The 17,763-nt window shown below is 38.9% G+C and overlaps 1 protein-coding gene across 1 annotated transcript; it reads right to left on the reverse strand.

Annotated features, from left to right (window-relative positions):
* Positions 1-406: 406 nt before the first annotated feature.
* Positions 407-16,268, reverse strand: phka2 (phosphorylase kinase, alpha 2 (liver)). Its single transcript, XM_054615103.1, has 32 exons — positions 16,002-16,268; positions 15,786-15,868; positions 14,023-14,181; positions 13,110-13,157; positions 12,058-12,226; positions 11,758-11,840; positions 11,173-11,253; positions 10,959-11,057; positions 10,724-10,870; positions 10,532-10,585; positions 10,271-10,393; positions 10,058-10,153; positions 9,524-9,631; positions 9,228-9,306; positions 8,876-9,010; positions 8,681-8,790; positions 8,428-8,572; positions 8,080-8,158; positions 7,842-7,996; positions 7,579-7,749; positions 7,028-7,140; positions 6,807-6,943; positions 6,526-6,688; positions 5,309-5,388; positions 5,128-5,206; positions 4,924-5,053; positions 4,730-4,831; positions 3,889-4,007; positions 3,169-3,222; positions 2,014-2,247; positions 1,739-1,939; positions 407-1,656 (listed from the first exon to the last, which is right to left on the reverse strand). Exons 2-32 carry the CDS (start codon positions 15,861-15,863, stop codon positions 1,483-1,485), a joined length of 3,705 nt encoding a protein of 1,234 aa, XP_054471078.1. The 5' UTR covers positions 15,864-15,868; positions 16,002-16,268; the 3' UTR covers positions 407-1,482.
* Positions 16,269-17,763: the final 1,495 nt, after the last annotated feature.

Genomic DNA, 17,763 nt, shown 5'->3' on the forward strand with positions numbered 1-17,763 from the left:
TTATTACTTATCTATTCAAACTTCAAAATTGTTTAGATCTCTCATACATTCTGCATAATATAAAACTTTCAAATCCCATTAAAACTTTAAATATATTCATCCTTCTTTGATGCATTGTAAAATTGACCTTCTTTAAAATATTTTGGGGAAAAAACAAAATACTGAAACCTCTTCCCATTCCCACAATTTTCACTTCAAACATAATTTCATGTGAAAACGAAGGTAAACGTGTGTTTATTCATCCAATGTTGCTGTGGAAGCAAACAGACTTATACATATCACTATAAGAGCCTGAAAGTGACAGGAACTCCAATAAACTGCCACAAATGCAGCACCCATGTTAACCATCTGAAAGACCGATATGTGGCAGTAAACAAAAAAATGATAGGTTACCATCGTTAGTCAAGTGATTTTATTATTGCATGAACATGTATAATGAATATAATGATTTTTTGAAGTTAGTATTAAAATATATCAGCATTTATTGTTTCCTGCTGTTTTGTTTTAAAATCAAAGCACTTGGATGGAAGATAACTTTTTTTTTTCCTTTTATCCATATCTGGCTGCACTGCCATTTCATCATTTACGTATACATCATGCACTATGTATATACATATAAAACATTAAGTACCAGCATTTAAACAAACCTCTATCCCAACATACCTGAAATAAACTTATCTTTACTGTACGTAGATAAACAAACTATCAACATGTTGAGGTACATGCAAAATGTGCCTGGTCGTATCAGTAGCAAAACTTTGGGAGTGACACTAAGATAAGCAGACAGCAGACAGATGGATTCATTTTCATTCATTTCCACAAAAACACATAACCCATACACAAGGACAAAAACATCTTGGCATTTAAGGTAAACAATGATTCTTGTTCCCATACAGGTTTATATTGATACAACAGCTAATGCAAGTTTATGTATCTTCAACACTTTTTTATTAGATATACAACTATTATTTTGAATGCATGTTTAAGATCTTCCATTACAGTAGAGCAATACATTATTATATTACTAAATACAAATAAACAAAAAAGTAATAGAGAAAGCAGAAAATAAAACTACAAACGCTCTGTAGCATTATAACCTTTGACACATTTGATTAAAATATAGCTTACTGTTAATATAATATTCTCACACACAACACCAAGAGAGAGAGATGTGCTAATATATTATATAGCAAATTTAGATTTACATACAATGCATGTTAGTATGTCCTGTAAACACACATTCAGAGCTGCATGTTTTAAGAAATAAATAAGTTCACAGTTCAGACTAAATAGTTTTATAGTGATTTGAAATCGGCTGCCAACACCATGATGTTACGTCAGTGCTACAGAGTTTATTGAAGAGTAAATACTCACAAGCACCACATGAATTGTATGAATTGATAATGAGAAGCTTTGCTGCCTTTGGCCAGACAATCCTTTACTTATAAAACATGTCTCTTCAGGTGCTCAGTCTGCTTTTTTTCACTGCATCTGGCAGCTGGAGCTCGGCAGGAAGTCCTGGACATAAGTGATGGCAGCCTTGGACAGGTAGGTCATGGTGCCGAAGCTGCCACTGGGGGCGCTGTCGTAGAAGAAGTTGCAGATTCCGGTCGCTGGGTCCTTCTCAAGGAAATAATCACTGGCACTGTGGGATTTCTGGGGAAGCAGAAGCAGAAAACATGACAATGACAATCCCTTCAAACTCAAATGTGCCTCTTGCCATCAGCTATCTCTGTACCTGGTCATTGAGGAAGAGGTCATTGGCCAGATGCAGGATGCGTTCCACGTGTATAATGCCACCAATGCTGTCCACGTCCACCTCAGCTACCAGGCTCAGAACCATCACAGTCTCCACGAGCAGCTGCCGGTACTCTGGTTGAGGGACGTGGTTCAGGACGGACTCCACCTGCACTGCAAACTTGATCTCTCCCTCTGTCATCTACAGAAAGAACAGAGTTAAATACAACCACACACATGAAGTCCTAAATCCAGCTTCAGTCTGTGAGACGCTACCTCTCTGGTGGTAGAGGAGGGCAACACGTAGCCATCGATGGACAGGCCGTGGCACTTCTGCAGGATCTTCCAGACCTTCTGGTAGAAACCCACTGGTGCTCTGTTGATAGCTCCATCCAGCCTGCGTCTCCTCAGCCACTGGCCTTGCCTGTCCTCCCAGTGCAGCTGTCCATCTCCTGGACCGGGGCCCACTGGGGACAGGATCCCACTGGGGGTGGAGGGGCTGCTACAGCGCTGTGGTGAGAGAACAGGAATTTACTTTTACAAGTATTCAATGGAGCATTTTACTGATTTTATACCTTATCTCCATGTACTTTAAACACATATCTTATACACACCATTACACTTGTCAGTATTGTCTGTTCCACACAGGCTTTTCACCACAGGATGAACAGTTTTTCCCCACTCAGTTTAGCACGTTTTTTACAAATCATTTCTTAAGAAATTATCACTTTGGACAAATATATTTCATGTAAAATATAATGCAGTTATCCTGGTTTCAGAAGATTCTTAAAATATTAGCTTTGTAGTCCTATAACATTCTCACAATGGACAGTTAAAAGGGGTCAATTAATCAACAAAATATTCTCTCCTTAGTTCCACACATTCGCCTTCTAGTAAAAAAACCTGGTGCCTACATTACCCACAGTACAACAGGACCAATAACGTCGTGTCAGGGAATGATTACTATTCATAAGTCTGAAATGAATCGGCCGTCCTGCATCATCAGGTATACGGTGGAGAGCGTTTTTAAAAGAAGCAGTGTACTGACAAGAGTGATAGCATATGCAGGTGTGTCACACAATAACAAATACATGTAAATAAGGTTTAAGTATACGGTGACAAACACACAACATTATACTCTTAGCCCTTATAGTTATAAAGTCCATGCAATCATTCATGCATATTAATATCAGCTCAAGCTAACTTTGCAATACACTTCAACATGTGAAAGGACGAGGCTGGTGTTATTTTTATTTTTTTCATGTTATCAATAATTGATCTAATAAACAAAAAACAATGCCAGCCTTATCCTTAAATGCAGAGGGACATAAAATCCTTTGTCGTCTACAGAAATTATGAAGTACAAAACTACGGCAACCCTATGGAGGACAAACTAAGGTAATAGGAAGCAGATGAGGTGAAATGGTTTACCGTGGAGCGAGGAGATGTGACATTGCTACTCATGGAAAGACTGCCGCTGAAGATCTACACATAGGTATGGATGACAGAGAAGAGTTTGAGATGGTTCACATGGTTCTCATACGATACACATGATGATACTGCAGCCCTCGGCAGATGTCTGATCTGTAGAGGGAAAAGTCTAATTCAACTCGTGCAACTAGGGAGAAAGATTCTTGGAGGCTAAATTACTTTACTACTGATTACAAGAAAGACTATTGGACAAATGCTGCCACTACATGCCGAATTTTTGACAGAAACCAATACTGTGTGGTAGGACTAGCAAATCTTAATCGCCTACTGATATGTGATGAAGTGAAAGTCGTTCCAGCTATGGAGGGAAATTTGGCTGATGAACAAATGTTAAGAGCCAGCGAGGTGTATGACGTAAGGCTGACGTTAGAAACATGCTAAATATGATCAAACTCAACCCACACTGAGAGGCCGAGAGTCATCCAGCTGAAACCAAAAGCAAGAACACTGTTATTCTATTCAGATAGATAGATAGATAGATAGATAGATAGATAGATAGATAGATAGATAGATAGATAGATAGATAGATAGATAGATAGATAGATAGGGAGGTAGATAGATAGATAGATCAAAGCACATGAAGCCCATCTCACAGCATATATGCACAAATACACACTGATTATTATCCTGTTGTATATTTATTTGAATTTGTATTCCCACCTGTTTAATCTCACTCTTCAGCTTGTGTATTCCTGTGCGTTCAGTCTTGGTGGCTCCAGTGTGGCCGAGTTCATGGATGGAGATGGCAGGACTCGTGGCTGTTGACTGGATTGGGCGCACTGATGAACAGAGACAAAAACAAAACAAAAAAAGGCCATTGGATAATTACTCTATAGCCCGGTTCCAGACCTCTGATTTGCTGACCATATCTGAACTGGCCAACTACGATGCAAGTGGCTCTGTGAGGCGCTTTGAGCTCAATGCTAATACAAACAAATACTAAAAGATAATGCTAGCATGTGGATGATTAGCCAGTATGTTGTTTACCATAGTCAACATCCTAGTTTAACAATTGCTATCATTTTCTGATTTGATTTAAATAGAAATTAAAGCTGAAGTTGATAGAAATCTTTGGTTCTGCAGTTATTTGATCACTTCCTACAGTATTGGACAAAGTGAAATTTTGACCTAGTGGCCATGCTAGAGTGAAAGTCAGAGGATCACCAAAGTCAGCAGTATTTATCCTCTAGGGACCATGAATGTCAGTACCCAATGTCATGGCAATCCATCTAATAGTTGTCAAGACAATTCAGTCTGGACTAAAGTGGTGGATAACAGACAGACCAGGATGCTGCATGGCTAAAAATTCAGTCATTCAATTTAACAACAGCTGCTTCAGCTACAATCGCTTATAGCTATTTGTCAGCTCTAGTTGATTTTGGCTCATTCTGACTTCTTTCATTGCCTAATTTCCTCTCTAAACTTTCTCAATGAAAATTAAGGGTACACCATAAATGAACACATTTGAATGTACTGTAAAGAGGAAACAGGAGAAACTCACTGCTCCTCTCCACCCCAAACTCTTTGCCACTGAGGATATGATGCAGCAGGTTTTTCATGCCAAAAGGACTCAGGCTCATCAAACTCTCAGACGCCTCTTCCCCTACAAAGAGGATACACAGTTTATTTAGATTTTTTAAAACCGTGCAGGGTCGTTTATGTCTGTACACAGTGTTTGGTGCTTGGTTCTCCTACCAGAGCAGTGCAGACTGCGAGCCAGCTCAGTGGCCATCACTTGCATGATGAGTCCTATCCTGAGGCGCAGCATGTCCCCGAACAGAGCAGGCTGGGAGCGCACGTACATGGCTAGATAGACCATGATTTCCTAAATGACAAACACACGCAGCTGTAGCGTCTGAAAAAAAAGTCCTGTGGCAGCCCAAAAGTTTATAGAGTTACCTGTGTGAGTACAGCTACACTGATGTCCTGACCACTGGCTTCGTAGATGAGAGTGTTCAACTCCTCGGGAGGAAGTGGACTAAAAGGAAAGAGTGAGGAGGAAGAGTTGGTTTATTATGTGGTATTTAAATTAACAAACCCTTAACGTAAGCACAAAATCTCTTCGGCCACACCAGCTTACACTGTGATGACTCTTTCCCTGGGTTCAGGAGGTAAGCCTACAGTCAGCTGCTTGTGATGGGAAATCAGATCCGTGCAGGCCTGAGGAGTAGACAAATGCAGGTTTTATTATCATAAAATCATTAAAATGATCTCCTAATTTACTGATTCTGTAGAGGAGCTCTTTTTGAACAAGTTATTCAGCAGGTGTTAAAGTGTTCTTCAGAGTCCCTTCATCATGGCAAGTACAAGTCAATCTTTGTTTGGAACACTGTGCAGCTCTTTTCACTTTAAAAACAGATCTAGTTTTCATATTTTAAAATCTTTTTTCATATTGGGCACTAAAAACCCAAGGCAATTTCCTTTTATGTAAAAACCTACTGATACTGATTCCGTATGTTATGGTGCTGTTTTTCTCATGGCCAATAGATGGTGTTAGAGCCTTTTCTTAATGTTGATACATGAAGTGGAGGTTTTGTTTTTCCAATGATTGATTGAGATGACAGACCATGGTTTGATATTGACTCCACCATGAATTGTATATGCATGTTCATTCATACTGTTGATGTTTAGATCAGGACGGTTCTACAAAGGCAGTTTAGATATGAATGAATGTGTGTCAGTTTTCTGTTTTGTCAAGGAGAGAAGATGATCACTATAGCGGCAGTAGAATCAGACAGAAGTCAGAACATTTTTCTTTGTGGTATTGCTCTTTATGTATTGAACTCACTTTTCAATCATGATTCAAATTATTATGTGTAGTTGAGTTATAGGCAACTTGTTTTGCTACTTTTTTAAATAGTTTGAGAGGCTTTATATTTTGTATTGAACTCTGTAAAGCTTTTAATTTACTGAATCTTTACCATCCTCATGATGTCAGCTGACAAGAACCATTCAAAAGTAAACAATTAATCAAATCTAATGTGTTAAACTTGCTTGGCATCTATAAATAAATAATGTGAGTCTGCTGCTACAGATAGAAGAAAACTTTCAAAAGAAGCTTCGAAATGTCATTTCAAGCCCTTCTGGGTGACATCGCAGACAAGAGTGCCAAGAAAGGATCTCCAGGGCTCCTCTCAAGTCCTGAGTGGGGTCCAAAGGTCAGTTTTGTATCAGGCCTAGAATTTTAGGCTTATTCAGGGCCAACTGTTTGTTGCTGACAAAGAACTATTCTCTATATAACTGCTAAGCCACCCGTCGTCCGCTGTGATAGAAAATAAACTAAGACTTCCCACTGACCTCAGCGAGGACCTCCACTCTCTTGCGTAATATCCCTGAGATGTATCTGATGAGTCCCCACTCTTTGCAGGCTCCAGCTTGAACATAGAGCTCCTCCAGCAGGGAACGCACGCTGACCCCGCCCTGCCCGGGACCAGACAACTCCACCAGCCAATCAGCTCCTCTGGTTATCGAGAGAAAAACACAGGATGGATCATTATAAAACAAAAAACTGTTAACTTATTAGGGTGTCAAAGCTGAAAATAATCTCTTCGTGTGCGTAGCTGTCTCTATGTCCATACTTCATGGCGTAAAGGATGTAGAGTATGTCTGCCTGGTCCTGCAGAGTCGGACACTCTCTCAGCTGCCTCACCAACACTGCAAAGTCTGTGTTGCCCTGGGAGTCTCGGGGCAGGTGCAGTTCAGCAGCACTGTGGGACTTGAGAGGGATGCCAGCATAAGAATAAATATACTTAAGAGCAATACCGACCTCACAAGAAAAACAAGCTTCTGCTGCGCCTACCTTGTGCTGCTTTACGTTTGGGCCAGGCTGAGGATGAGGAGGAACTTCAAGTAAGTTGAGAGCTTTGCGGCGTTTGTTCTTGACAGGAGTCAGAGGTAGATACATGGAAGACTCTGAAATACACAAATTCAAAACAATGTGAGAAGGAGGAGAGCTTTTGAGGTTAGGCCAATTCATTTTAATTTCCTGTTTATCTAGTTTAAAGTAATAAGGTGGTATATTGTACCACTAAGAGATATCTAACCCAGTTAACAACTTCAATGCAATAGGCTTTTACTTTGTTGTATTGAGAATCAGATTAAATTTAGAGTTGGCAGGAGGGAAAGAACAAGTTCAGTAAGTGGTTCCAACAATCGTATTGTGCCCCTGAAATCACACTTTTTGTGGCTGCATTGAATTATGGGCTAGTGTCAGTCAATATTTATATTATTCTACAGGAGGAAGAGAATAAAAGTTGCATAACAAACTTTTTTCCTTTCATTTCCCCATCGATATGGCCTAAGCCAAATTATTTTCTACCACAACTTGTCATCTGATTCCTAATAACTCACTGGGGATGTTCAGGCCCTGGACTTGGGCCATGAAAGACAGGATGTCTCTGGTGGTGTGTTCAGCACTGAAGACGTGGTGCTGCCCCCTCTGGATGGGAGGAAGATGGCACTTGGTGGTGGTGCTATGGAGAATCTGGGTGAGGTACTGGTCAAACATGTCTTTTGAGCCCTCTGGAGTTAAAATAACAACAACAACATACAATTAATTACTTGTAGGTCAATCGAGTATGTCTTAAAGGAACACAAGCTTCATCAGCAAATACCTAAGGGCCCAAAGTTGTTAAATTCCTGTCCATATTCGTCATCATCCTCCTCATCCTCATCCTCGAGTAAGCCATCATCGTTATCTTGGTCCAGGAAGCTGAGCTGAGTGTGGAACGAAGTGGTCTGGACACTGGAAAGATCTGACATCTGCACCCTGTGATAACATCCACACAGTCATGTGACAGACATTTCAACACACTAACAGTATGACGTCCCGTGTCACAAATGTTAACAGACCTCGCTCCAGCAAAATAGCCATCCTGTAGCTTCCTGAGGGTTGCTAGGATACACGGATCAATCGCATCTCCATCTTCAACTGGCGATAAAAAGTAAACAAATGCTCTGAAGCGCAGTGAAGTAAATTGACAAAATAGCAATATGGGATGTTACCTGGACCTTTTTGGCCAGATTATTCCTTGTTCCACCTTTATATTGGCTCTGTTTACCCAATCACGTTTGATTGAGATATCTACAGGGTGCTGGAATGCAAATCAAATGCGTAAAGATTTCACGCATCAAAATTTCCAAAAACACTGAAACCCTAATCTGTGAGACTGGTTTGCTTTGGGTTAAGAGCCACATTACCCATCATGCTGCGGGTGATAGGAAAAGTGAGCGTGGGCCGCCCTGTCATCCTCCAGCAAGAGGAGAGATAGGCCAGCTCTGTTCGTAACATCTCCACAATCATCTGGTTGTCCAGTGCCAGGTAGAAATGGTGCTGATCCAGAAACTGGAGGTCAGGAAAGAGAGAAACAGAACAAGTATTTATCAGTCGTAGTAATTACTACCACTTCGATGCCGTGATTATGAACAATGCAACATCTCAAGCCAGTTTTACCTGTGGGGCGAAAATATATGAGCGATTTCTGATCTCGTAGAATTTGGATGTTCCAAGAACTCCGATGTGTCTGTAGGGCCTCCCGCTCAAATTCAGCTTCTTGCAGTTCCCTGCGGCAACGACACAATGTTGCTGTTATTATTACACAAACACGCACATGCACACTAAAGAAAGCAGCGCTTGGTGCTCGTTTACCCAGTCTGACATAGACATGGCTGAGGATGCGGGCTGGCATGACCCTGATAGGCAGAACTTCTGACATCGTCTGGACCACGATCCCATGATCCCTTAGCAAATCCTGGATTTCCTCGGACTCTGCTAGAACACAAACTGACACACACGTATCAAAAAAAAATAATTATGATCAGGAAATTGTATATAAACCAATCAGTACAACAAAACAATGAGTGAGTCTGGACGATGGAGTGTTAATTATTTCTTCTTTCTTACTTTCTGAATCTTATTTTTCATTTCTTCTGGGCTTTAACCATTTTTTTTATCCAACTTCTGGGCTGACATTTCATTCAAACTTATGATCATCACCAACCTTGTACCACAACATCTGGTTTGAAGTTTGTAGAGAATCTCCTGTTGAGGGGATCTATCTCTCCTGGTGCTAAAAAACCCTTAAAACATAAAGAAAAAGAGAGACGTTATTACAGATCTATCTGTATTTTTATGTTAATTTAAGAGATTTAGTTTGAATGGCTCTAATGTCTACTGTAGACATCTTGTAAAAGTGCATTTCTTCTTCATTAACAATTTAAAAATATATATATTTTCCAGACAACTGCAAAGTGATGAAAGCCAACATGGGTGGTGTTCAAGAGGCCCTGTGAATACCTCGGCCAGAAGACAGCTCAAGATGTAGAGCGACTGTCCCCACATGTGCGGCAGCTGCCCCATGGCCACCCTGTCCACTGAGTGGGGATTGCTGTACTCCTCCTCCACCTGTTTGAGGCAATAAACAATAAAGAATACGTTAAAACTTTTTTGTCAACAAGAATAAAATAAATCAAGATCCATAACAGATATCAATATGAGCTAAATTTTGTTAATTTTGTTTTTGTCATTTCATTTACAGTAGGTTCAGTATTTAAGGCCGACACATCTTCATAGTAGTCTGGTCTGCTCATTTTACTGCCAATATTCATGTCAAGCTTTTTTGACACTAACAAAAATCCAATGCAACTGAATATTGTATATCCAACTTATATTCATGAAAAAACAAAGGTTTTCAAAGACCAGTCCTGTCATCTAAATGAAACAGTTAATCTCATATCATTCATGACTTTAGACTGGTATGTAGAAAATGCAACTAGAATGAGACTATAATAAAGGTCCATCTGCCATACTTGTCCAAAGGAAGGGGGTTACCTTGTCACTAGGCACAGCATAAAGTTCAGGCAACAGCTTGATGCCGTTCTTCCCTCTGATCAAAATGCCCTCCAGTGCCTCACGGTACTCCTCCACCTGTTCAAGGGCCACAGTCATTAGTTTACTATTACATCTACAGGAGAAGACATTCATAGTGACTCTACGACTGTCTGAGTACAGTAGAAACTGGACCAGTGTGTTTGGCTGTATTACCTGCACTTGATCTCCAGCAAAGATACCGTCCAGGATGAGATAAGTCCAGAACACGGGCCACTCGCACTCGATATTCTCAAACAGCTTGAGCTCTGCGGGATCGTAGTGCAGCCGAGACGGGTCCTAGTGAGAAAACATACAGTAGAACCTTCCAGCTCAGATTATACATATACATATTAACACAATTATTCTGTCCCTGCTGCATGGATCCTACAGCAGTTAAATACATTGTAAATCCCAGCATTTAGATGAACATCTTACCTCTTTAGGACAACGATATCCATCCCTGATGAAGCGGCAGCAGCCATAGCGACCCTGTAATTACACCAAAGAGTGGAAATGTCAGCATGCTAACTGACTTACATGTACATTGAAAAAGAGTAGAGGGTAAAACACTGAATTGTTGCAGTGTTGCTGTGCAGAGTGTGTCATGTCTTGCTCCTCAGACCTCACCTGCAGTTTGCTTATGATTTCCGACTTAGTGATGGCCACCAGGTCAGCATCCTCGACAGCAAAAGCAGGGTAGGAAATGACAGACAGCAGACCGGCATCTATCTCCTTTGACGTTGAAGCTCTTGGCAGCATGGAGCACAGGATGGACTGAGGGGAAACACGAAAGAGATGCTCAGCAGGGGAAAAGATGAGGAGAGACGATGCCGAGGTGGCTGAGAGGCCAAGCCGACGGTACCTGACAATGTTCCACTTCATCAGGCAGAACGTGGATAACGGACTTCGGCCCCCCATGGGCACCGAAAAGATCCAGCTCATCTATGGCCTCCAGGGCTGCCTGCAAACCATCACAGACACACACATCTATGAGCCAATAAACATTTTAGCAAACACCTTTCTTATTTGGTCTTTATGTACAGTATATCATAAATGCTGACAGTAATAACCTGTACCTTAGCAATTCCTACAGAGCTGCCATTGAGCTCGGGGATGCCCTGGTTGGTCTTGTCACCTCGCTCCCACATCCCATAATCCTACAGGGGGGGAAAAAAGTGAAGACATCATTTTTTCTTCTTCTCTAAACTCTCCCCATTTTTCTGCACTGTAGTGCTCCACCAATTAAGCATTGCACTATTATAACGGATCAGATTCACTAAGGAGAGTTGATCCAACAGAATCATGGACTTTTTTGTGATTCTGCTTCCTTGCCAAATCTGTGCACCCACATTACCCAGAATTCAACTCGACCACCGTAGGTTAAGTGGGAGGTGTGTGACACTAGTGGCTGGGATGAAGAGCAGGCTACTGTAAGCTCACTTCTTTCTAACGCCACATCCAGACTTTGTTCATGCTCATATCCTCAGCCTTAACCCACACCGACATCACTCAAGGCCATTTATGCTGGAGGGGCGCTGCTGAAGCAATTTATTTAAATTAGCATTTACTCTGATTGTCTCTGTTTTCAGTCAACTGTGTGCCAGCTTTACCTCTTGCTTTCTTAAAACCAAACACCCAAAACCTCTGAAAATGTTACTCACCGCCACTTTGTAAGCAGCCTCTATGTAGAAGACCAAGTTTTGGATGAACGCCACCTCATCCAGGTTTGAGATGATGCGAAGACCTGCGTGATAACGAGACACACTCAGCGAAGAACTAATGGTTAGGTACGAGGACCTGCAGTGCTAGCTAGAAAGGGAAGCTGATCAAGCAGGGAGGGTGCATTGTGGGGCATCGCTGTTTGCTACAGTGTCTTTTTTGATACTACACAAGATCAGAACATTTTTAAAAACAAAAATTTAAACCAAAAATCAACTTTAACAGGCAATGGAAAATAGTACCTGAGGCTGTCATCTGTGCAAGCATCAGCAAGTAAATAGAGGTGGCATCCACCTGGAGATGGCCCCACTGGTCGTCCCCGACAACCGTGGCACAGGTGGGAGTATCGTATTTGGCATGCAAGCAGTCCTTTGTACTCTGGGTGTGTTTGAACTTCTCCACCTTGGCCACCTGAAGACACATGAACATGAGTTTTTAAATTCCCTCAAACACACAAATATTCATGGCGTTGTCTCGGCCAGAAGATGCTAAAAAGGGATATTAGCATATAAAGTCAAGACTACTAAATGGTTGTATTTTGGGGGGTTGTTTAGCCGTTAGAAAGCAGAAAGGAAATTAGAAGAGAGAGATGGGGGGTAACATATAACAAAAAGGTTCACAACATACATATTCCTGCATAAACATTGTCTCAAAAATGAAAACCTTAATAAATAATGAATTAACAGTTAAATAAATCCCAAAAAGTGTGTTACATCCACACTAGAATCCCACTTATACTCCATATCCTGTTATTGATCATATGCAGAATGGAGCGCTGACATGAAAATTAATTACCTTATTATTCTCAGCCCTGTTTACATGATTAGAACATTATAAAGGCTTCTGATCACTGTCTGCTGTTTCCCAGTCAGTAATTAATTTAGGCCTACTTATGATGATGATGACATCTCTGCAGCAGAAGATGAAGCCTATTTGCTTTATGGTTCCCGGAGCTATGCGGTATTGTATCACTCTGCTGTAAAATTGGCATCTTCATCTTTTTTCCAGTAAATTGAGAATAATAAACAATACACAATGTGACCGAATCCAGGCTTTCAATTCAACACATTGCTAATAATTAGTTTGTTTTTCTTACTGACCAACTGCTGATGTCGCCTGAGTTGGTCGTGCCTGTGCAGATAGTAGAAGACTGTGGTCAGAGAGCTGGAGAAGCTGTTTACATAAAACAGTCTGTTTAAATACTGCATTGTCCCAGATAACATGTTGTGGTTTCTAAGAACCAGGACAGATATTTGCGCTTATCAGTATGAATGTGCAAACCGTTGTGTCTTACCTGTCTCATCATGCACTGCAGAAGTCCCTGCATCAGTTTCACCACACTCTGCCGACAAACAACGACATCAGTAAGCTACAAAAAATCAAACAAAACCTCACCACGATCCCGATCATTTTTTGGTTTTTAGTAGAAAAGAGACAAAACATCACAGATCACTTTGCTGATTCTAATCACTCGGTTCAGTTCAGTTCAAAGTTTGTTCACTTTTTGTCCTGAGCTAAGCGGTCACATCACTGTTCAAATGCACTTCAGTGTGAACGTCAGTAAATGAATGCATCACCGCTCAAAGGCTCCTTAGTCATTCAGAAATAAGTGATGATTAAAATAAGTAATGCAATAAATATTTTTTAGCACTGAGTAATCAAACATTGTATTAAATGTATTTATTTATTGGTAATCATAAAATCGATAAAACAACTCAAAACAGGAACATTTTATTTTTTTAATTTGCTTACTTACTCTGCCTAACAGCCAAAAATCCAAATTATGTCATTTGTAATAATACTATATATATAAATACAATGAAAATATTATACTTTGTGAAGTTGTAACCAGCTATTTTTATTGCTCAATTATTTTAATTTCCTACACAACAAATTGGTTATATTTTAATTATTTCAATCGAGAATGATAGGGGATTAATTAACTTCTTTTAGAACTGACTTAATTATTTCACCATGTTATATCTGTAACAATTAACATACTTTATATTCCCCTTCAGTTCTGAGTTTGAAACATCAATTAGAGAATAAGACGTCTTGGATAATGGGATGTATTCTACATTTGTGTAAACTAATTAAATGTGATGCGGCACACAGCACAAGCTACTGTGAAATATTAAATCCACCATGACAGGTAGGACAAACAGGCACCGGTGTGAACATTAACCCTCTCTCTGTCCCAAACACACCTGCTCCAACTCGTAGGCCTTGGCCTTGTCTTCATCGCGGTCTGCGTTCTTGCGGTAGGCCATGCCCAGCCCCCACACGGCCAGGACGCTGTACACATTATCCCTCACCCAGGCATCTTTCTTCTGGGTACTGGCAGGCAGAAGTCCTGTCACTGGGTTCTGAAACACACACACACAGACACACACACACACACACACACACACACACACACACACACACACACACACACACACACACACACACACACACACACACACACACACACACACACACACACACACAACAGTAAGGACAGGGTGGACAGGAGGAAGACAAGCATCAAATCCTCACATCTGAGAAGCTGAAGCTTGTTTAGCATTTTTGCTTGAAAAATTATTTAAACCTTAAAACGGTTTTCAAAATGGTTGCAAAATTTATTTTTACGTTGACTGACTCCACTAGTTTTTGATGTCAATTCAAACCAGATTTCTTTTTAGTTTAGGGAGTATGATTTAAATTTTGTTTCATATTTATTCTCATTATTATCTTCCTTGTTGCCAGTGTTTAGGAACTTTTTGTAAAAAGAAAAAGAAAATATGTTTAATGAAATCTTAAGTAAAGAGGTAAAAATGAAACACCAAAGTATGGTTTACATTTTGTACTACCTTGTCATTTGCAAGGTGTTGATTGTAAAAATAAATGTTATTTCTAAATAATTTGATCTATGATATGATTTACTGTTGACAGTGTGTTATTGTTATATTGTCCTGGAAATACTAGCATTGAACATTAATGAATTATAAGGCAGGAGAGGAAGCAAATAAAACTTTATCAAAGTATGAGTTCTCTATCAATGAGAGTAAATGTGTTTTTGTTTGAAGAACCTGAGACTTCCTTGTGTGCCCCTCGTCCTCTGAAACCAACCCTACACCCTGGCATAATGACGCTGTGTAAGGAAAGTTGGCACTGTTTTGCATCAGCTGTGATCCCTCTGGGCCACACGTTTAAACTTAGATATCTGTTGACTGTTGAAGTGCTGATAGATAAAGGTGCATAGTGTTCCTGTGCTCAGCCTGCTACAGGGCCTGAACTTTGCTCACCCCTTGTTTATTTTTGTGCGGTTCAACCTGGTTGAACACCTGCATGCCTAATATATTTCTGCAGGAGAAAATGAAGGACTTGATGACAACGATATAAAAGAAATATAAAAAACTAGACAGTTTCCATTAAATAAACTGCAAAGGTGGAAAGTAAGTAAGTGTAATGACTCCAGTACAGTTTTGAGGTATTTGTAAATGAACTTCCTTAATGATTTATGTTGCTTTATACTTTAACTCCACTATTTTGGTGGCAAACATTGAACTTTTTTCTCCACAACATTTATTGGACAGCTTTAGTGTTGCACATTGTGATCTTCCTCTACCAATGATATAGTTAATAATGAGTTATTTTAATACATTCAGTATATTGTCATGCAAACATATGTATATTTACATAAGTGATGCAGGACTTTAACTTGTAACAGAACATTTATACTCTGTGGTATTGCTGTTACATTACATTACATTACATTACAGTCATTTAGCAGACGCTTTTATCCAAAGCGACTTACAGGAAGTGTATTCAACATAGGTATTCAAGAGAACTACTAGTCACCAGAAGTCATAAGTGCATCTCCTTTCTTAAACAAGCATCTTAAAGCATAAGCCAGAGCAAAAGTATAGTGCAGAGGCAAATTACTACTGTTTCTCTCCTGTATGCTGTCATGCATGTCTGGACTCACCTGGTGGCACAGGATGGTCTCTTGGACCAGCCTGGCGTAGCCATCGAGCCTCACTCCTGAGTTACTGCGGCTCCTCATCCTCACTGCGCACACAACACAAGACACAACACAACAAGTTATGTCTGAACAAGTAGCCAGCACTGAATGCATGTCCATAGATATGACTTGATGGTAAATGCAACGACTAAATGTGGATGAATCACTGAGGTAACCTACCACGCAGGTTGACGTGACGGCTTCCCCGCTCTGCAGAGGCTGCTGCTCGGCTACTGCTCCTTAGCCGGAGCTAGTAGCATCCAGCTGTTTCTGACAACACGGACATTGTGAACACACACACACACACACACACACACACACACACACACACACACACACACACACACACACACACACACACGCACGCGTTGCGCTCAAACAGCTGGATGTGTAGAGTCAGGCCTTACAGGAGAGACAGTGAGGCTTCACAGAAACAGAGCAACTCAACTGTACATCCATTCTGCAAGAAAAGAAAAAATACAGTATGTTCCTTGTTGTTTGAATGGTTGACTACAGGGGGCGCCACATGACCACCCAGTTCTTTATTTTCCAATGTTTCAAGGCACAACCCAAATGAAAACAGGCCACATTTCATACAAATGATGTGCTACAGGAAAGAAATGACAAAAACAGGGCAAACATATATTTACTTATTTTGGGACGGTATTTGTATGATGTCCCAGTGTTATTTAAGTCTGTATGCACATACTTTATACACATGTTATATACATACTTGTTTATTGTTTTATTGTTATATACATACTTGTTTATTGTTTTATACACATGTTATATACATACTTGTTTATTGTTTTATACACATGTTATATACATACTTGTTTATTGTTTTATACACATGTTATATACATACTTGTTTATTGTTTTATATACATGTTATATACATACTTGTTTATTGTTTTATACACATGTTATATACATACTTGTTTATTGTTTTATATACATGTTATATACATACTTGTTTATTGTTTTATATACATGTTATATACATACTTGTTTATTGTTTTATACACATGTTATATACATACTTTTATTGTTTTATATACATGTTATATACATACTTGTTTATTGTTTTATACACATGTTATATACATACTTGTTTATTGTTTTATACACATGTTATATACATACTTGTTTATTGTTTTATACACATGTTATATACATACTTGTTTATTGTTTTATACACATGTTATATACATACTTGTTTATTGTTTTATATACATGTTATATACATACTTGTTTATTGTTTTATATACATGTTATATACATACTTGTTTATTGTTTTATATACATGTTATATACATACTTGTTTATTGTTTTATACACATGTTATATACATACTTGTTTATTGTTTTTATTGTTTTATACACATGTTATATACATACTTGTTTATTGTTTTATTGTTTTATACACATGTTATATACATACTTGTTTATTGTTTTATATACATGTTTTATACTTGTTTATTGTTTTATACACATGTTATATACATACTTGTTTATTGTTTTATATACATGTTATATACATACTTGTTTATTGTTTTATACACATGTTATATACATACTTGTTTATTGTTTTATACACATGTTATATACATACTTGTTTATTGTTTTATACACATGTTATATACATACTTGTTTATTGTTTTATACACATGTTATATACATACTTGTTTATTGTTTTATACACATGTTATATACATACTTGTTTATTGTTTTATACACATGTTATATACATACTTGTTTATTGTTTTATATACATGTTATATACATACTTGTTTATTGTTTTATACACATGTTATATACATACTTGTTTATTGTTTTATATACATGTTATATACATACTTGTTTATTGTTTTATACACATGTTATATACATACTTGTTTATTGTTTTATACACATGTTATATACATACTTGTTTATTGTTT

The sequence above is a fragment of the Anoplopoma fimbria genome, chromosome 2 (genome assembly GCF_027596085.1).
Source record: "Anoplopoma fimbria isolate UVic2021 breed Golden Eagle Sablefish chromosome 2, Afim_UVic_2022, whole genome shotgun sequence".
NCBI lineage: Eukaryota > Metazoa > Chordata > Actinopteri > Perciformes > Anoplopomatidae > Anoplopoma > Anoplopoma fimbria.

Bases quoted from the DNA above. Each gene is read 5' to 3' on its own strand.
- phka2 (XM_054615103.1), bottom strand. From the start codon at position 15,863: ATGAGGAGCCGCAGTAACTCAGGAGTGAGGCTCGATGGCTACGCCAGG. The intron at 13,158-14,022 runs GTGTGTTTGGGA...GTTTGTCGGCAG, and splicing joins AGGCCTACGAGTTGGAGCAG to AGTGTGGTGAAACTGATGCA. The intron at 9,307-9,523 runs GTATTCACAGGG...TTATGTTTTAAG, and splicing joins TGAGCTGTCTTCTGGCCGAG to GGTTTTTTAGCACCAGGAGA.